General features: G+C 53.0%; 2 protein-coding genes across 4 annotated transcripts in view; one reads left to right on the forward strand and one right to left on the reverse strand.

Moving 5' to 3' along the window:
• Scyl1 (SCY1 like pseudokinase 1) lies at window positions 1-12,949 on the forward strand. 3 transcript variants are annotated; one of them, XM_027408552.2, is made up of 17 exons: window positions 1-193; window positions 533-673; window positions 835-1,184; window positions 1,582-1,672; window positions 1,774-1,929; window positions 5,586-5,744; window positions 6,087-6,194; window positions 6,705-6,818; window positions 9,399-9,554; window positions 10,631-10,819; window positions 10,937-11,012; window positions 11,230-11,394; window positions 11,598-11,734; window positions 12,062-12,133; window positions 12,222-12,428; window positions 12,509-12,569; window positions 12,677-12,949. In XM_027408552.2, exons 1-17 carry the CDS (start codon window positions 83-85, stop codon window positions 12,799-12,801), a joined length of 2,418 nt encoding a protein of 805 aa, XP_027264353.1. In that variant the 5' UTR covers window positions 1-82; the 3' UTR covers window positions 12,802-12,949. The 3 variants fall into 3 exon arrangements, with proteins under 3 accessions (XP_027264353.1, XP_027264354.1, XP_027264355.1); XM_027408553.2 differs by having other exon boundaries at window positions 12,065-12,133; XM_027408554.2 differs by lacking the exon at window positions 533-673.
• The window catches only part of Ltbp3 (latent transforming growth factor beta binding protein 3), a 15,457-nt gene continuing 8,251 nt past the window's right edge, over window positions 12,851-20,056 (reverse strand). The window contains 17 exon segments of the mRNA XM_027408551.2: window positions 12,851-13,434; window positions 13,532-13,663; window positions 13,750-13,830; window positions 13,901-14,062; window positions 14,199-14,339; window positions 14,433-14,570; window positions 14,671-14,799; window positions 15,037-15,120; window positions 15,260-15,427; window positions 15,689-15,817; window positions 17,005-17,124; window positions 17,314-17,436; window positions 18,750-18,872; window positions 19,030-19,152; window positions 19,370-19,498; window positions 19,598-19,729; window positions 19,831-19,956. Coding sequence (XP_027264352.1) covers window positions 13,283-13,434; window positions 13,532-13,663; window positions 13,750-13,830; window positions 13,901-14,062; window positions 14,199-14,339; window positions 14,433-14,570; window positions 14,671-14,799; window positions 15,037-15,120; window positions 15,260-15,427; window positions 15,689-15,817; window positions 17,005-17,124; window positions 17,314-17,436; window positions 18,750-18,872; window positions 19,030-19,152; window positions 19,370-19,498; window positions 19,598-19,729; window positions 19,831-19,956 — 2,192 coding nt within the window. The 3' untranslated portion in view covers window positions 12,851-13,282.

Raw genomic sequence — 20,056 nt, forward strand, 5'->3', positions numbered from 1 at the left:
CCCGCCCTCGGCCCGCCCCGCCCCGGCTCGGGCGGCCGGAGGACCCGGAGTGGAGGCTCCCGAGCCCGTGGCGGCGGCGACGATGTGGTTCTTTGCCCGGGACCCGGTCCGGGACTTCCCGTTCGAGCTGATCCCGGAGCCCCCCGAGAGCGGCCCGCCCGGGCCCTGGGCCCTGCACCGTGGCCGCAAAAAGGTGAGGTACGGCGCTGCTCCGCAGGCCGCGGCCGACCTCGGCCTTTCCTAGTCTGTACGCCGGCCCTGCTACGTCGCGCCGGGCCTGACGTGGCGACCGAGGCTCCCGGCAACCGGCTTGGGAGCGGGGCGGGCAGTGACGACGTGGCGGGCGGAAGGATCGAGGGACGGACGAGCGGACAGGACGGGGGTCACGTGGGCCTGGCCAGCTCCTTAAGGGCTGTCCTGGGGTGAGACCCGCTGGTGTCCCTTCCCTGCTGCTCTGGAGACTTGGTGAAGCCCAGGCAGGTTGGAGTAGTCACCTAGCCTGCGCCTCTCAGGTTGCTGTGTCCTCCACCAGGCCACAGGCAACGCGGTGTCCATCTTCGTGTATGATGTGAAACCCGGAGCCGAGGAGCAGACCCAGGTGGCCAAAGCTGCCTTCAAACGCCTCAAAACTCTCCGGCACCCCAACATCCTGGCCTATATTGATGGGTTGGAGGTACCTGTCTCCCGATCTACCCATCTCACTCTTCTCTGGCCCTCACTTTGTACCCAAGTGCTTCAACACCCTCAGATTTGGTATCTTCTCCACTGCCTCTTTCCCTGTCATCTTCTCTCCCTCTTCTGGAACCGTGCCCTAATACCCTTTTCCTTATCCAGACAGAAAAGTGCCTCCATATCGTGACAGAGGCTGTGACCCCACTGGGAACATACCTCAAGGCAAGAGCAGAAGCAGGTGGACTCAAGGAGCAGGAGCTGTCATGGGGGCTGCACCAGATCGTGAAAGCTCTCAGCTTCCTGGTCAACGACTGCAACCTCATTCACAATAATGTCTGCATGGCCGCTGTGTTTGTGGACCGGGCTGGCGAGTGGAAACTTGGGGGTCTGGACTACATGTACTCAGCCCAGGGCAACGGTGGGGGACCACCCAGCAAGGGTATCCCTGAGCTGGAGCAGTATGATCCTCCGGAGTTGGCTGATAACAGTAGCAGAGCAGTCAAAGAGAAGTGGTGGGTGACTGGGGTCATTGTGCCTTGATCTGTTCTGCATTGGAGGCCCCTGCAGCCTCGGGACCCCTAGAATAGCTGGGAAGCCCCTGGCCCTTACCACCTGGCTAGGAAGGGAACCAGCATCTCAGGAGGAGGGTGGTTGGTCAAGGTGGACATAGCCTTAGGTGTTTGGTACCCCTGAATTTGAAAGCTGTGTGTTGGAGGCAGGTGTCCATGCTTCTAAGTTTTGGTTTCTTTGTTAAATGGGGCTAATGAAACAAACTATTTGGGGTTAAGGGATCAGTTCAGGGACACATCCAGAGCCTGTGGTGCAGTGGGTGCCTGGTACCTAAAGCAGGTTGGAGGCAGCACTCGTATATGCTGGGGAGCCCTGAACAGCTCTGGGTTACTGCCATAGGTCAGCAGACATGTGGCGCCTTGGCTGCCTCATCTGGGAAGTTTTCAATGGGTCCCTACCTCGGGCAGCTGCCCTTCGAAACCCTGGGAAGGTAAGTGTCACTGCAGCCCCTGCCTACCTCCTCTGTGCTAGGAGCTTCTTTCTTGCTAACCATCCACCACCCTTTCTCTGATGTGGAGCATTGTCCTACAGATCCCCAAATCTCTGGTGACCCATTACTGCGAGCTGGTGGGAGCCAACCCCAAAGTACGTCCCAACCCGGCTCGCTTCCTGCAGAACTGCCGGGCACCTGGTGGCTTCATGAGCAACCGCTTTGTGGAGACCAACCTCTTCCTAGAAGAGATTCAGGTGAGCTCCCAATCTTCCCTGGTATTCTCTGCCATGGCCTCTCACCTATGTTTTGGTGACTCTCACATTTGGATTGTGTGGAGACAGGCATGGACAGTGGAGTTAAGTCCTTTGGGTGCAAACCCTGGCTTTGCCTCTTCTCACCTTGTGATTTTCCATGCCTGAAGTTCAACAGAGATCTCAATGCCTCTTTTCCAGGAGCCTGGGGCAGAGTTTGTTAGTTCAACATGCATAGCATAGCACAGTCTTCCTTGATATCTGTGGGTGTCCTAGTTTGTTTCCATTGTTGTGATAAAACCCCATGACCAAAAGCAATTTGTTGAGGACAGTGTTTATTTGGCTTACACAATCACACTCCATAATGAAGGGAAATCAGGGCAGGAACTGAGGCAGGAAGGTGGAAACAGGAACTAAGGCAGGAAGGTGGAGGCAGGAACTGAGGCAGAGGCCATGGAAGAATACTGCTTACTGGCTTGCTTCGGATTACTTTTTATTACAACCTAGGACCACCTGCTCAAGAGTCACTGCCCACAGTGAACTGGGCCCTCCCACATCCGTCATCAACCATGAAAATGTCCCCAACAGGTAATCTGATGGAGGCATTTTCTCAACTCAGGTTCCCTCTTCCAACATGGCACAAAACTAACCATCACAGTTGATATCAGGTGTCCTGCTCTATCCCATTGTCTCATTCCCATTACTCAGGGTCTCAGTCAGCCCAGAGCCAGTCATTTCCAGTGATCCTTCTGTGTCCATCCCTGTAGCACTGCGGTTACAGGTGTGTGGGGCTGTGCCCAGCTTCTTACATATATGGATGCTGGGTATTTGAACCCCGGTCCTCATGTTTGCACAGAATATATATATATGTAATTCTTTTAAAGATTTTATTTATTTATTATGTATACAGTGTTCCATCTGCATGTATGCCTTAATGCCAGAAATAGGGCACCAGATCTCATTGTAGATGGTTGTGAGCCACCATGTGGTTTGTTGGGAATTGAACTCAGGACTTCTGAAAGAGCAGCCATTGCTCTTAACCTCTGAGCCATCTCTCCAGCCCTATATATTGGTTTTTTGAGACAAGGTTTCTTTGTATTGCTTTGGAGCCTGTCCTAATACTTGCTCTGTAGACCAGGGTGGTCTCAAACTCACAGAGATCTGCCTGCCTCTGCCTTTGCCTCCCGAGTGCTGGGATTAAAGGCGTGCACCACCAAGGCCCAGCTATTTATTTATTTATTTTGCAACAGCAAATATTTTTATCCACTGAGCCATTATCTCACCCCATCCTCCTGTATTATTTAAATTATCCATAGCTAACTTATTAGCACCTTATATATGTGCTGTGTAAATAGTTACTATACTATGATATTTGGGAAAATTATGGCCATAAAAAAGAAAGAAAGAAAGAAAAGAAGTAGCCTGTATGTGTGTGGTACAGACAGTGTTGCTTTCCTGATATTTGATCTCTGTTGTTGAATCCTTTCATGGTGGAGGCAGATAGGGAGAGTGCTGCGTACAGTTGAGCTCCCCACAGATGCTTCATGACTACCCTGTGACTCCAGCAGCTCCATTCCTACCACTAACTCCACACCCGCATTGTTGCCCTGTTCCTCAGGGTGCCACACAAAGTGCTGGGGGAAGTAAACAGAACAGGTCCCCACCTTTGGGAGCTCTCATTACAGGAGAGAGACAGGAAACGTTAATGAGAACACCTGTGGTCCCTGAGCAAGTGCTGAAAGGAAAGTGACTAGGTGCTCTGAGGGCCCCTTAGAGAAGATGGTTGAGCTAGGACCTGAAAGACTCAAAGGTAGGAGCCCTCTGGATGGTGACTTGGGGAAGATGGTCCTGGGGGAGAGAAGAGTAATGGTAAAGGGGTGCCGTCTGCTTCACCTCTGACTCTCAGCGCCCATATCTGTACAAGGGAGAGCCACAGCCCCTAGCAGCTCTTAGGGCATCGTAGTGACAAAGGACTGAGGTTCTGCAGGGAACACAGAGAATCAGGAGCAGAGTGTAGAATTGGGGTAGAGCCAGAAGGACTGTATCTTTTCTTTTTTTGAGGCAGGGTATCACTATTTGGCCCTGGCTATCTTGGAATTCATTATATAGATCAGGTTGGCCTTGAACTCTCAGAGATCCTCCTGCCTCTGCCTCCCTGAGTGTTGGAACTAAAGATGTGTTCTGCCATGCCTGGAACTAAAGTTTTGTATATTGAACAAGCAACTGAATTGTTGAGTCCAGATGTCTCCTGACCAGTGTGTGGGCAGTGGGAATGTTGTTACATGGAGTTCTCCTCACATGGCTGACTGCCAGGCCACTGTCTCCTGAAAATGAGCTGTTTCTGGCTAACCACCGTGGAGAATGTGGGAGTTTGGTACCAGGGTCTCCTCTTCATGTTGAGTGGACTGTGACGAGAACCCACTGTGACTCTCTAGAAGGGTGATCTTGGCTGTGATTCGGTCTCTCTGAACTTTACTCATTACCTGCCCAGTGTGGGGACAGAGCTTGCTTCCCACCTGAACTAAGTGGCTCCAAGCCACCTCAGCATTCCTCATCCTCAGCCATGGTCACTGGTTCTGGCCAAGCTACCTCTGTGGGATGGTGGTAAAACAGAAGGCACAAGGAATTTGAGGTAATGACTACCTATACACTTGTTTTTCTTCTTCCTGAGGCAAGGCCTCACTATGGTGTCCTGGTTGGCCTTGAGTCCTCAATCCTGCCTTAGCCTCCTCAATGCTGAGAAGGTGTGTGTTGCCATGTCCAGCTTCTGGCCATGAAACCCTTTGCCCTCATCTTTGGGGGAGTGACAGCATGTTTTTGAAGTGAAGTTTTTGCAGAGGTGTGCTGGACACATCTTAGCTGTGTGTCTTTAAACAAGCTCCCTTTCTGTCTGTTGTTTCTTGGTAAGATGTACATGCTTTCATAAAGTTGTGGGAGGGTTATTTGAGATACTGTGTGTTCAGTCTGTGCTCAGGGAATTTGTGCTGTGGGTATTACAGCCTCACGTAGGGGTATTAGGAAGACTAATAGACTGTTGAGCCTGTTTGTGCTCAGGTCTGGTGGCAAACTGTGCCTTTTCCTGACTTTTTCTATGGCTCTTCAGAAACTCCACCCAGTGTGCCTAACCAGGCCAAGGCAAGGAGTCAAGTAAGATTCTTCCTGCTCTGAGCCTCAGGGTCCTCATGGGGGTTGTTGTGAGCAGTAAAGGATAAAGGGTGCTTTAATCTCTCTAGTGATTGCCAACCTTACAAGTCAAGTGATAGGGATAGCAAGGATGGTCACTAGAAGATACTGGTTGTGTCCCAGGCACTGGGTGTAAATATATAGCCTAGGCTGGCCTTGAACTCACTATTGGTCTAGGCTGGCCTCCAGCTCTAGATCCTCCTGCTTTACCCTCCTTAGTGCTGGCATCACCATGTGCATGGTCAGACCTGGCTTGCTGGCAGCTTTTATGAACATTTTCTGGTTGAATCCTCAGATTGGTGGTAGAGTTGTTATACCATTTTACAGGTGGAGAGTGTGCCCACGATCACCCCCTAAGTGAGAGCTGGGCTCCATAGCATTTCTCCTGCTCTTCCAGGCTGGGGTGGCCCTCACCCTCACCTGAAGTTCGCATTATGAGGCTGGTTTCCCCCTGAACCCTGTCTTTGCTCCCCCAGATCAAAGAGCCAGCTGAGAAGCAGAAGTTCTTCCAAGAGCTAAGCAAGAGTCTAGACTCATTTCCTGAGGACTTCTGTCGGCACAAGGTGCTGCCCCAGCTACTGACTGCCTTTGAGTTTGGCAATGCTGGAGCTGTGGTCCTCACGCCCCTCTTCAAGGTAAATGGGGCCAAGAGCTGTAGGATCCAGAGACCTGGGTGGATACAGCCCTGGGAGAGAAGCATACTCAGGGTAGATGCAAGCCCACTGTCCTCATGACTTAGCAAGGACCACCTGACAATGGGAGGGAGGCTGGGGACTTCTAGTCCTGGGGTAGGACAGTCCCTGTGGTGCCAGATTCTTTTGCTTCAGAGCCTCTCCTCCATTGCTCCAAGTTCCTCTGCCGTCACCTCATTCCTATCCTGGGAAACCAATGGTGAGCCCAAGCAAGTTGAGGGATCCCTGTGAAGTTGCCCTACCCCTGTGGATGTGGCCAAGCTCCTCTTCCTGCTCCCTCCTCAGGTTGGAAAATTCCTCAGTGCTGAAGAGTACCAGCAGAAGATCATCCCTGTGGTGGTAAAGATGTTCTCATCCACGGACCGTGCCATGCGCATCCGCCTTCTCCAGCAGGTAGAGGCCTCAGCCAGTTTCTGCCCAGGTCTTCCTCCCAGACCCCATCCTGGTTCCAGTCACCCCCCAGCCTTAGGCAGGTGGCTGTAGCCCATGCTTTGGCTACATAGGGATCCCAGAAACTCCTGCCATGAGCATCACACAGGTAAAGGGCCAGGAAAGCTCTTGGGAGGTAGAGCTGGTCTCAGGTCTCCGGGTAGCTTTGGGACTTTCCAGGTTCTATCACTTAGGTCCTCTTGAGTAGGAAACAGTTTTCCTGTCGGCCCCAGGACAGCTGGGGCAACAAATTGTTAGCCTCTAAGTTAGAGGGTTCTTAGGAGCCAGGAAGAACTAGTGACTTCCAGGTTCCAGGTACCAGTCCCTGTCCAGCTGCCAAATGCACTTCCCTCCTGAGTTTGGCTCAGGAGACTACCTGGTGACCAGTGTCTGCACTGGAACAACCAAGGCCTGCGTGATCCTGTGACTTGGGTGGGGTGCAGCCATCTTCTCATGTCCCACCTTGGGCCACAGATGGAGCAGTTTATCCAATACCTCGATGAGCCTACAGTCAACACCCAGATCTTCCCCCATGTTGTACATGGCTTCCTGGACACCAACCCTGCCATCCGGGAGCAGACAGTCAAGGTAGGTATTCTCAGATCTAGAGTGGCCATCTCTTGTCTCCCAAGATAGGGAAGTGGTTCTCTCTGGAACACACAGGCCTTGATTTGAGACAGTGGGTGTGGTGGGAGTGTCCATATGTATGCATGTTGCCATTCCAATTCTTGGGTGCAGCCTTTAAAGTGGGAGGGATTTGGGGGACTCAGGCTGCAGTACTTTCAGCTGACACTGAGCAGCTCCCAGGGCCTGCCTGGCCCCATACTGGGACACAGCACATACAGAAGGCAGAACAAGTTCTCCTGTTCTTGAATGGGACAGACAATGGACCAGCAACTGTAAAAGCTCTGAGGCTGGAAGTTTATAGAAATGTAAAAATTGCAAAAAGGGATTTAACATGCTGAAGGGGAGTGGTTGTGGAAGTTGGGACCAGACAGATAATTGTGGGAGCTGGGGCCTTGTTGGCATACCAGGCACCTGCACGTTCATTGGAGGTGAGGTTGGAGCTACACTTGGGTTGGGCAGTGGCAGGGTTCATTGTGTTCTTTGGGGAGCCCTGACTATCAGGCAGGGTAGAGCTGGGGTGATCTTAGGGGTTGTTGCAGTGTCTGGGATGATGAAGGCCGCATGTGGAGAGAACGGGCCATTCTGAGGCTGGGACTGATCTGAGGCTTCTCGTCTAAGGTACTGAAAGGGTCTGAACGTGCTGTGTACTGAGGGCAGGGACTAGGAAGAGCTGGCGGGAATTGGGCGGCTGTGTTTCCTGCCAGGTGGAGGTATGGAACTGGCTATTGATTACACACATGTGAAGTACAGGGGAGATGTTTAGGTCAGGGATGCGTAGCAGGCAACCGTGTTCTCAGTTTACTGCCACTGTGACAAAATACCTGAAGTCACTTAATGAGGGAAGATCTGTTTTAGCTTCTTTTCCCAGTCACTGGGCTCATTGCATCTGGGCCTGTGGGGAGCTGGGACATTGTGGCAGGGGCCATGAAGTGAAACAGAACTGCTTTCCTCATCACAGATGAACAGAAAGACAGAGGAGAGGGCTGGGGCAAGTGACAGCTCCCAAGGGTATGTTCCCAAGGATCCCCTGCCTTGAACTAGGTTCACTTCCCAAGCTTCCGTCACCTCCCAGCAACCTATCAAATTATGAATTGATGAGGTTGGAGCCCTCTGGATCATCCTGTGCATTGCTGCACTGGGTTGGGAACCCAGCCTTCTCTGTGAGAGCATTGCAGGTCCAAACATCACAGGCGTGCAAGCCATGCAGTAAGAAAACTTAAATGGGTAGGAGTGTTACTTAGATACAAAAGAAACCAGAGAACATGCAGTGAGGTTTCTGACCATCCAGACCTTAGTAAAAAGAGCAGTCGGCCAGGGAAGAACTTGAGGTGTCAGAACCTTAGGGCTAGGGGTGGTGGGAAGGGAAGATCGGCCCTTGTCCTTGTTTATTTTGATTGTCACAGTCTGGAATCATCTAGGAAGAGGGAAGCCCAAAATGAGGAATTACCTAGGTCAGATTGGCTTGTGGGCATGTCTGTGGGGTGTTATCTTATCTCTGAGTAATGTCAGCGGGCCCAGCCATCCCTGAGTAGGCAGTCCTGGTATGCACAAAGGAGCATGACATGGTGAGGAAAAGCAGCTTCCTCCTGTTCCTGTCACATGTTCCTTCATTCTCCACCCCATCCCATCCTCCTTAGCTTTTTTTGAAATAGGATATTTTTATGTAGCTCTGGCTGTCCTGGTACTCATTGTGTAGATTAGGCTGGATTTGAATTCACAGAGATAGACCTCTGCCTCCTGAATACTGTGATTAAAGTGCGACTGCCATGTCTGGCTCTATCCTTATGTTCTTGCCTTGTATCCCTGCCCTGACTTCTGTCAGTGCTGGGTTATGATCTGGGAGCTGAAAGATAAGACAAACTCTTTCCTTCCCAAGTTGCTTTTGGTTAGAGTGTTTGTCATAACAACAGAAAGGAAACTAGCACAGCCATTACATTTAGTAATTTGAAAAATAAGTGGTGGTACATACCTTTAATTCCAGCACTTGAGAGGCAGAGGCAGGCGGATCTCCAAGTTCAAAGCCAGCCTGGTCTACAGAGTGAGTTCCAGGACAGCCAAGGCTACACAGAGAAACCCTATCTTGAAAAAAATCAAGAAGAAAAGAAAAATAAGTAAATACATTTGATGGCTAGGTGTAGAGGTGCATATATCTAATCCTAGCACTCAGGAGGTTCAAGCAGAAGGGTTTCAAGTTCAAGGACAGCCTGGGCTACAAAACAAAGTTAAATTGAAAATCAGATTTAGCGAATTGGAGGTCACTGGTGACCTCAGCCTGAATGAACCAATTTGGTAGAGTGGGTCTCAGAGTGAATTGATATGTATGTCTGAATGGAGCAGAATGTAGGCAAGCTTTTGGGGTCTTGCTGTAGAAGGAAGACAGAAATAGGGGACTGGCTTTCTTAATATGCTAGCTGGGACAGGACTGGGCTGGACAGGTCTGACAGCCCTGCTCAAAGCCACAGTGACTGGTGACCTGTGTACTCTCCCAGGAGTCCATTCTTGCCCTGGCTTACAATACTCTGTATCTCCTCTACTCTACAGTCCATGCTGCTCTTGGCCCCAAAGCTGAATGAGACCAACCTCAATGTGGAGCTGATGAAGCACTTTGCAAGGCTGCAAGCCAAGGACGACCAGGGTCCCATCCGCTGCAACACCACAGTCTGCTTGGGCAAAATTGGCTCCTACCTCAGTGCTAGTGTGAGTGTCCTTTAGAGCTATGGAAGGATGGTGGCCCCCTTTTGTGCTACAAAGCCTATGTGTGGGTCCTCATTGTTCCAGAGACTCAGCCCTTGAGCACCGTGTGGCTGAATGCCTGGGCTTCTTGAAGTGGAGTCAGCTGTAAAGCACACAGCCAGTAAAGTGTAGATCTGGGTTCCCAGGTCTGCTTGACTCCAAGTCTTCATGTGTCACTCAGTCGAGGGCTATAAACTTGAACTTCTGACAGGCCTGGACACTTAACAAGAATGAATGAAAGCTGGGCTTATGGTATGTGCCTTTAGTCCCAGCACCATGGAGGCAGTCAGGTGGATCTCTGTGAGTGTGAGGTCAGTCTGGTCTACAGAGTATTCTAGGACAGTCAGAGTCTGTTGTCTCAAAAACAAAACAAAACAAAAAAAAATAGGATCAGCAGGTAGAGCAGAAGGGAGGCACACGCCCAGGCTCAGGGTTGCTGCTCTGGCCCTACACCTTTGGCAGTGTGTGCCGCACACCTTTAATCCCAGCACTTGAGGGGCAGAGGCAGGCGAATATATGTGAGTTTGAGGCCAGTCTGGTCTACAGAGCAAGTTCCAAGACAGCCTCCAAAGCCACAGAGAAACCCTGTCTCGAAAAAAACAAACAAAAAACCCAAAAAAACAAGGCAGTGTGGCAGTGTGGAACCCAGTGATCCAAGAGAAACCCAGGTACATATTTATAAGTAAATTCTCTTTTATTATTATTATTATTATTATTATTATTATTATTATTATTATTTTGGTTCTTTCAAGACAGGGTTTCTTTGTATAGCCTGGCTGTCCTGGAACTCACTCTGTAGACCAAGCTGGCCTTGAACTCACAGATCTGCCTGCCTCTGACCCCCAAGTGCTGGAGCTAAAGGTGTGTACCATCACCACCTGGCATAAATTCTCTTCTTTCAAATTGTGAATGACAGGCTCACATTTTCACATGTTGGTTCCATGGATGGCCCCATCTTGGGAAGTAAGGTCTGCTAGTTGGGGCCCCTTGTTGATTCTGTACATTGAAGCATCCTTTTCCCTGTCAATCTGGGCTCTCAGACTAGACATAGGGTCCTCACCTCCGCCTTCAGCCGGGCCACTAAGGACCCATTTGCACCATCCCGGGTTGCGGGTGTCCTTGGCTTTGCTGCCACACACAATCTCTACTCGATGGATGACTGTGCCCACAAGATCCTGCCTGTGCTCTGCGGCCTTACTGTGGACCCTGAGAAATCTGTGCGGGACCAGGTAAGGCATAGCCAGGGCAGACCCCAGGGTTGGGCTCAGGGATATCCAGTCTCACAGAGGCTTGGCAATCTCTTGGGAGTGCTAGGGCACCCAGCTTGGCCTCTTGCTACTCCACAGGCCTTTAAGACCATCCGAAGCTTCCTGTCCAAGTTGGAGTCTGTGTCGGAGGATCCTACCCAACTGGCAGAAGTAGGTGAGTGACCCATGCTCGTGTTCTCTTTCCCTTTGCTATGTCCTTTACTGCACCCCATGGGAGCATTTGAAAGCTAGAAAAGTCCCAGCAAGTAGCTTCCCTGTTCCACAGCTGGGAGGACTAGGCCTAGAGAAGGGAGGATTGCTGTGTTGCAGAGCTGGCCCTTCCTTGATCTTCCCATGAAGCCTATACTAGCTCCTTGTCTCTCATTGTCCAGAGAAGGATGTCCATGCAGCATCCAGCCCTGGGGCAGGAGGAGCTGCAGCCAGCTGGGCAGGCTGGGCTGTGACTGGGGTATCATCACTCACCTCCAAGCTTATCCGTGCACACCCCACACCTACGACATCCGAGACCACTGTGCCCCAGAGACCAGTGCCAGAGGGTGAGTATCCCAGGCTCACTGCCTCAGTGCCTGAGGGCTGAGAGCTGTTACTGTCAGACTGTCCTAATGTAGTAACAGGGACATAAGACATGGGTGATGTCCAGTCACTCTCCCTGGTACCCCTTCTCCTTTCACTCTCTCCTCATAGCAGCCTCTACCCTGCCCCAAGTTCTCCCTGAGAGCTTAGACTCTTTGTTCCCCAGGAAATCCTGCTCCAGCACCTGCCCCTGACACCCCAACAACCTCAGGCCACTGGGAGACACAGGAAGCAGACAAGGACACAGCAGAAGACAGTGCCACTGCTGACAGATGGGACGATGAGGACTGGGGCAGCTTAGAGGTGAGTGGGGCTGAAGAGGCCTCACCAGGGAACCCCAGCTCAAGGCCACAGGCTGTCCTTCACAGGACTACACAGATTAGAGTTGGGCCTGTGTGGCATCCTGGTAGGTGAGCTTCACAGATTGGTCATGATAGGCCAGCACCAGCCACCGAGCCCCTATTCAACTCCAGGGTCCCCAAGAGCTGGTTCAGAAAGGAGAGGGTTGGTATGTATCAAAACCAATAAGAAACCAAAGGACAGCAGAGCTATAGCTAAGAGGCTCACTGTCCTTGCCCTCTTGAGGGGTGACAATACTGCTGGTCATGCCTTTTCCTTCTCACCCTGTAGCAGGAAGCTGAGTCTGTGCTGGCACAGCAGGGTGACTGGAGTGTCAAGGGTCCAGGAGGCCGAGCTGCACAGGTGGGCTGGGTCAGGCAGGGGTGTGTGTGGAGCACCGTTTGGCTCTTCACTCTACTAGCCTGCCTTTCCTTCCATTGTTCACTCATAGGTCAGCCACCCAGACCACAAACCTTTGGAATCAGACTGGAACAGCTGGGAAGCTGAGGGCTCCTGGGACCAGGGCTGGCAGGAGCCCAGTTCTGTGGAGCCACCTCCAGAAGGCACCCGGCTAGCAAGCGAATATAACTGGGGTGGTGCAGAGTCCAGTGACAAGGGTGACCCCTTTGCTGCCCTGTCTGTTCGTCCCAGCACCCAGGTACTGGCCCATTGAGAGCACAGCTTGGGTGGGCTGCTGCTGGGGGATGACTCCCACTGCAGCCTGCATTTTCCTTTCAGCCCAGGCCAGACCCAGACTCCTGGGGTGAAGACAACTGGGAAGGCTTGGAGGCTGAGAGCAGTGAGTATTTCCCATGCAGGCCTAATGGGGGGAGGATGGAGCCTGGAGAGGGCAGGTATGGGAGCTGAGGCTGGTCAGCCCAGTCATCCTTTCCTTCCTGATCCCAGGACAGGTGAAGGCAGAGCTGGCACGGAAAAAGCGTGAGGAACGGAGGAAGGAAATGGAAGCCAAGCGGGCAGAGAAAAAGGCCACCAAGGGGCCCATGAAGCTGGGAGCCCGGAAACTGGACTGACAACCCTACCCCCCCAAACCCTGGGCACTTCCAATCATTGGAGAGCAGGCCTGGCGGATGTATTTATTGTACAAACCATGTGAGCCTGGTCACCAGGCCAGGCACATCTAGTGTACATAATCAGAGCCACAATAAATTCTATTTCACATCCTGGGTTCCAGCTCAGCCTAGCCCCTCCTAAGCCGTGGCTCTTGGTGCTGCCATCCAAACCACCTTTGGATGTGAATATAAATTTGCGTTGAAAGCCAAGAGTAAATTAAAGGGGCAGATCTGACTTCGCACTCTCTAGGGACCCTCAGGGAGGAAAGCACACAGCTCTCTGCAGACAGGAGCACCCTTGGGTGTTGGGGTGCTGGAAGGAGATCTGTGGGCCCCAGAGGATCCTTGGGTCCATCTCTGATTTGGACAAGAATAAGGGATGTACTTGTCTCACTGTTAGTAGAAACTCTCAATGATCACCAAGGTGCTGGCCAAGGCAGCTTCAGCGGCGGCGCTGAGGCACACAGGCCCCATGGGGGCGGCTGCGGGTGAAGCCAGCTTTGCAGACACAACGGAAGGAACCACTGGTGTTCACGCACCGCTCGCTCTTGCATAGCAGCCCGCGCTGGTTGAGTTCTCGACACTCATCGATGTCTGTAAGATGGGGTGACGGATGCCGACTTAGGTGTAAGTCCCAGTGTGGTGCCACCCAACCCCCGCTGGCTCTGCCCTTCTGTCCCCAAAGTCTTACCCACGCAGCGGGCACGGGAGGCGTCCAGCTGAAAGCCACCAGGACACTCGCACACCGCCCCGCCTGGCCGTGGCACACAGCGGCCGCTCACACAGCGGCACTCATCTGAATCTTCTTCCGAGCTGTCCTCGTCTATGCGGGCCAGAGGGATATAGACATCAATACTGCTCCTGTTGATGGCCTCCGATCCACACCTGTGCTCCCTTGGCCTCACTCACCTCGAGGTGACTTTCCCAGTAGCAGGGGACTCGTGTCCCAGAAAGAATTGCTCTCACTCTGCGAAGTCGGGCACTGGGCCCCTGGAAGTGGTACAGAGTCAGCAACACTGCTTTACTCCAGTCCCTACCCCAAGTCCCTCAGGTAGCTCACCAGTGCCATGTGGCGGGCATGGTCTGCACTGGGTGCCCCAGCCACGGCCCTGGCGGCAGCAGCAGTCATCAAAAGTGAGGGCAGGCCCTGCCAGGGGCCCCATACACATGCCATCCTCTCCTCGCTGGCCCCAGCACACTTCGCGGCGCTCTGGGGCGTGCTCTGTGGAACAAGACCTGCTTCAACAAGGAGGGAGGTAGGGACTGCCCACCGAGGTTCCATCCCACCTGCCGACTGTGGCCCGGGGGCTCCACCCTGACAAGACTCAAAATCGGCCCAGGACGAATGTCGCCCTCACCCGCCTGGCTCTGCGGGAGCTGGCAGTCGCGGCCGGAGGGCCCAGGCACCCAGGGCGGGTGACATTCGCAGCGGTAGGAGCCTGGGAGGTTGACGCAGCGGCCAGGGCGGCAAGCAGCCGGATCCTGGCACTCATCCACGTCTACGGGGCATCGGGGTGGGGGTGGGGTGGTAATCACAGTTCAGTCTAGGATCCGGCCCCTCCTGCTCCCCACGCTGATCCCCTGGGCCTCACCCATCTCCTCTGGGCTCAGACACTGGCGCTGGGCGGGATTATACTCTGCAGGAGGCGTGCAGGCGCAGCGGTAGCCACCCCGAGTGTTCTCACACACTCCGTTCCTGCAGTTGGACTCATCTAAGCACTCATCCACATCTGCGGAGACAAAAAAAAAAAAAAAAAAATGCTGGTGACAGAAGCAGGCCTGGATCAGGGTGGCCACTTACACAGGGACACTACTTGTTACTGCGCTCACCCACGCATTCCAGCAGGTTGCCATCGTAGTAGAATCCTTGCTTGCAATAGCACTCGTAGCCTGGCTGCGTGTTTACACACTTGCCCTCCTTGCAGATCTCTGCTCCGAACAATATGCACTCGTCGATGTCTGTGTGACCAAGGGAAGCGTGAGTGCCCAGTGGGCTCTCCTTTTCCTGAGGAAAAGGCCCCTTGCCTGAGGCGCCTGGGTGGGGCTCATTGGGAGAGTTGAACTCAAGGCAGGTTATTGGGATCAAGCTGGCATACGGAGTCGGGTTTACCTAGCGAGTGGCAGACCCAACCAGCACCCATAAACCAAGCCAAACCATAATGGGGAGGAGAAGGGAGGAGCCAGGCCAGAGCTTACCACGGTGGGCTGGAATGCCATAGTTTATAATGTTGTTGTCCTGTGTATAGCCCTTTCCATCAGGACAGAGGCTGTGGAACTCAGCTGCAGGGTAAGAAAAACCACGGGGAAGGAAAAATGGGACTGAGCACAAGCCTGCTCTCTCCTTTCCCAACTACCCAGAAGGAAAGCCCTTTGGTTTCCCAATGAACAGGAGCTCTGGGAAGGGGTGTATTCCTCTGACCTGAGCTGTAGACTGGACAGGGATAGATTTCGCAGTGGTCTCCCCAGCCAGCCCCCAGTGAGCAGCAGCACTCCTGCTGTGTGACATTGGTGGCCAATACACTGTCGCAGAACACTGTGTCATCGAAGTTAAGGTAGCATTCCTTCTTGTGGTGCGGCTGCTCCACCTCTGGGGAGAGGGTAACAATTCATGCTTATGGAGGTAGTAATTTTGGCCTGTCTACTATACTCCAGCACTGAACCCACTCTCTCTTCCACTTGCCCTGGCCCTCTTTGTCACTTAGTGAGAGGTCCAGCTCCACCCCACTTCTCCCAGGCAAAGAGGATTTCTTTCTGTTCTTGGAATTCAGAAAGGCAGAACTGGGACACATCTCTGAGCCCAGTTGTAGCTCCCAGGATTTCCAGTCTGAGAGAAGGGGCGGGCACTCACCTTCACACCCATGCTGGTCCTGGGAAAGTGTGAAGCCCTCATCACAGACGCAGACATAGGAGCCCTGGAGGTTCTCACAGGCCCCATGCGGCAGGCACAGGCCTGGGTCCTGGCTGCACTCATCTATATCTAGCAGGTGCAAGGAGAACAGGGGACAAGAACAAGCTCAGCTTTGGACAGACCCAGCCCCTTGCCCTGGCGTGTGCCCAAAGGCCTTCTACAGGCTCAGAACCTAAATTTCTGCTTTGGTTTCAAAGTGCATACAACAGATGTCCCCTTGGGTCTGTCTGTGTGGGTAGGTTTGTGACACTCACTGCTGTCCTCCTGGCAATGGATTGAACCCCTGACTCTTAGCTTGCATTTAGAGACCTTCACTCTGCTCTCCTACTACTTTTTGGTCCCATCACAGATTTGCTACTCTTTGAAGCAAGGTCTGTTTCCTAAGCTAGTCTTGAACTTGAGATCCTCCTGCCTCAGCTTCCCGTGTAGCTGGGATGACAGATAAAGCCATCAAACTGAGCTCACTACTCTTCCATTCCTCCCAAAACTTTGCTCAAGGCAGAGTTGTTCCCTGTCTTCTAAAACACACAAAGAGAACTTTTCAACTGCTGTTCTTGGGGTAGAATCCTACCCACAGCCACAGCCCCCTGCTGAGAGACCCCCCCTTCCCACCCACAGGGCCCTGCTGAGGGACCCCTCAGGCTTCAAGTCCTGGTTCCACAGTTACCTCCCTTTAAGTAACTTCCAGGTGCCTTCACCCTGAACCTGAGACTCATTTCCATGCTCCCACCAATCTAGGAGTCCCGGATTATTGCTGAAATATCTAGTAGAGCACTTGGCCAGTGGGGGTATGCAGGTATCACTTGGTGGTGAGTGTACATACAGGTGAGCTGATGGGTCAGACTACTGTATCTGGAAACAGCTGAGCAGAGGGGATGAAGGGAGTGCTCAGCCCTTAAGAGCACTGGCTGCTCTTCCAGATGACCCAGCACCCACATGTCCACTCATAGCCACCTTTCCAACACCCTCCTTTGGCCTCTATGGACAAGTATGCGTGTGGTGCACAGACACTTCAGGCAAACACACATACACATAAAACAAAAATAAAATCTCAAAAAAAAAAAAAAAGCTGACAGAAACTTGAATGTAGCAAGCAACACTCAGCACCGTGACCCTTGTTGCAGAACAAACAGAAGAGTGAATAAGAGCTAGATGGATTGATGGATGAGTGGAAAGTCTACAGAAGGCTACAATGTGTCAAACAGATTACACTGCTCTGCTCCTCCTCTCATGAGCTCTCAGACAACTCCTCATACCTTGGCATTTCCTGCCGCCCACTAGCCGATGTCCCTGGGGACAAAGACATCTGTAGGAACCATTGGTATTGATGCAGTCACCCCCAATGCATGCAGCAGGGAAGTCACATTCGTCAATGTCTGTAGAGATCAGGGTTTGGAGAATCTCAGGGGTTGACCCCATACACACAGCCTGGAGCTAGCAGAGCTCCCTACTCTGAGAACCCTGGGTCACTCTCACACCCCCAAACCACAACTGGGATCTGGATGGGACTGAATCTGAGCAGGAGGGTAGGAATAGGCCAGCGCCCAGACTCTAGGATCCCTCACCCTCACAATGGCTCCGGTCCCTTGACAGATGATAGCCAGACAGGCACTGACACTGGAAGGAGCCTGGCGTGTTCGCACAGATGCCATTGCTGCACACGTTGCCAGCCTCACACTCATCCATGTCTGCAGGACACACAGGAGGGTTAGTGGCCCAGGCTGGAGGTGGTCTCAGGCTTCTGTTATGGTTTTCCCACAGCTGCCCATTTGTCTGGAGCACTAGAGCTGAGGCTCCCCATGAAAACCATGTATGGTGTTCAAGCCAAGTGCTCTCAGGATTTCTCAGCCATGTTTGATGCTACAGAGCTCGTGTCTTCACACCCTTCATCCACACTCACCAAACAAGAGCGGTCTTGGCTTCTCACACTGCTGGGACCCCTCAGCTTCTCAGATGGTGCTCTGAAAGCTCGTCCACCTTTCAAGAGCCTACAATCCCTTTGCTCCCATCTCCCGTCACCCTTTCACTTGCCCCTGCCTCCCCTAGTCTCCGTGTCCACAAAGCTCTGTGGTAAAGCAGACTCACCTCAACTTCCCAGAGCCCCATAGTCCACAACTGATAGTTCCATGCGGGCATGTCTGGCCCAAGACTCCCAACCCACATTGCTCAGCTTCTACTGGCATCTCTGGCTGAGAGACCCAAATTGACCACACTACTGAGCTCATCTAACATGGATAGGCTCAGCATCTTCCCTCTCAAAGAGGCCCCATCCCAGAGAACAGCACCACCCATGGAGTCACCAAATCAGACTCTGAGAGGGCCCATCATTCCCTCTCTCCCTGACCTTGACATCCAGCCAACTAGCCTAGCCAATTTGTTCCAATATCACAGCATCTCATGGCCACCTCAGGCCACTAATCTCATCCTATCCATCCATCCAGTCATGCTGCTGTCTTGTCCTTTGCTTAGCTAATTCCTATGGTCCTTCAGAGAAATGCAGGCCTCCTTCCTTTAGGCTCCTGCCCTGCTAGTAGACAAGTCTGTCACATTTTCCAGTTTCTCTGAATTCTAGCCTCCAGCCTGCTTCTTGGTACATAATAAACATTACCACAGAGGACTAATGATTCCCCATCTGACATCTTTTTTTCCCTTCAAATTAACAAGATTTTCAAGCAAAAGTTTCAATTCTCATCTCTTAAGAGACAAGACATGGCTCAATAGTTAGGGACATGTATTGCTCTTATACAGAACTAGGGTTGGATTTCCAGCACCCACTTGGCAGCTCACAGAGGCCAATAACTTGAGTTCCAAAAGGTCTGGTCCCCCTTTTTGGGTTCGAGGGCACCAGGTATGTACGTGGTGAACATAACATGCATACAGGCAAAACACCCGGCTCAAAAAAAACAAAACAAAAAAAAAAAAAAAAAAAAAAACACGTTCCGAGGCCCAGCTGCTTCGTTGAGGACATAAGCCATTGTCTGCCTAGCATACTGGAGCTCACCCAGGCAACTGCGGCCATCCGGTGCAGGCTCGTATCCCTGGGCGCACGTGCACCGGAAGGATCCAGGAAGGTTCTCGCACCATCCGGGAGAGCAGGGGCTGCCTTCGGAGCACTCGTTGATATCTGCAGGGAGGGACGCTAGCACCACACTGTGCCTTACAACAATTTGCAAACTGCCGGGGGTGAGCGGCCCCCTACCCCCTGCTCCCCAGGGTTAGGGGCGTGACTCTACTCCCAGGAGGCCCGCCCCCCACGTGGAGCCTGAACCGCCCGCCCTCACCACGACAGGCCCCGCCTCCCTGGCTGCGGTAGCCCGGCTGGCAGGCGATGCACTTATAGCTGCCAGGTTTGTTTTCACATTTGCCATCGGGGCAGGTGCTAGGGTCGCGACACTCGTCAATGTCTGCATGGAAGGGAAAAGGAGGAGGACAGGTCTGGGGACAAAGTGGCTGGTCTGGTACTCAACATGACGGGGGCCCCCTCAGTCACAAATCAAGGCAAAATGGATTTGGGATTTCCTGACCCCTGCCCGAGAGGTAGAGATGGGTGCAGGCCTTCTGCCCCCATCCTAAGCCGAGGGACAGCCGTAAAGCACGCTTCCTCCTGGACCGGTAACCCACCTTCGCACACGGGCGGGCGGGAGGTTTTGAGCCGGTAGCCGGGGTAGCAGTTGCATTTATAGTGACCGGGGAAGTTGATGCAGAAGCCGCCGTCGCCGCACAGGTGAGGCTTGGCGCACTCGTTCAGGTCTGAGCGAAGACGGAGCGTACATGGGCATGGGGCGGGTGGTAGGAGCCGGTTCCACCCAGTATCCCCACCCAGGGCAGCCCGGGGCTGGCGGCACTCACCCACGCACGAGCGTCCCCCTGCGCCCACATGGAGGCGGTAGCCACGGTTGCAGTGACAATTGTAGGAGCCCCCAGTGTTCATGCAGATGCCTCTCCCGGGACCACAGGGCTCCGCCTCGCACTCGTTCACGTCTGGAAGGACCGGCAGGCCAGGAGACATCAAAGGCAGGTTGAGATCCCCGGCCATCCCCTGGGCCACCCGCCTCACCCCCTCGCCCACAGGCCCGGCTCACCGACGCAGTAGCGGTGCTGCGGATGTGACCGGTAACCCGGGTTGCAGTGGCAGGAGTAATCCGAGGGACCAGGCACACACTGTCCGTGGCCACAGATATTCTGGTTCAATCGGCATTCATCCGTCTCTGTGGCAGGGGTAGATAGGGTCAAAGGGCTGACTAGGGAACACCTGCTTTCTGCCACACCACAGGGGCAGATCTGACACACCAGCCCTACTGCTCAGGA

Source organism: Cricetulus griseus, chromosome 3, assembly GCF_003668045.3.
Source record: "Cricetulus griseus strain 17A/GY chromosome 3, alternate assembly CriGri-PICRH-1.0, whole genome shotgun sequence".
Lineage (NCBI taxonomy): Eukaryota > Metazoa > Chordata > Mammalia > Rodentia > Cricetidae > Cricetulus > Cricetulus griseus.

Bases quoted from the DNA above. Each gene is read 5' to 3' on its own strand.
- Scyl1 (XM_027408552.2), top strand. From the start codon at position 83: ATGTGGTTCTTTGCCCGGGACCCGGTCCGGGACTTCCCGTTCGAGCTG. The intron at 11,735-12,061 runs GTGAGTGGGGCT...CTCACCCTGTAG, and splicing joins AGGACTGGGGCAGCTTAGAG to CAGGAAGCTGAGTCTGTGCT. The intron at 12,570-12,676 runs GTGAGTATTTCC...TCCTGATCCCAG, and splicing joins AGGCTTGGAGGCTGAGAGCA to GACAGGTGAAGGCAGAGCTG.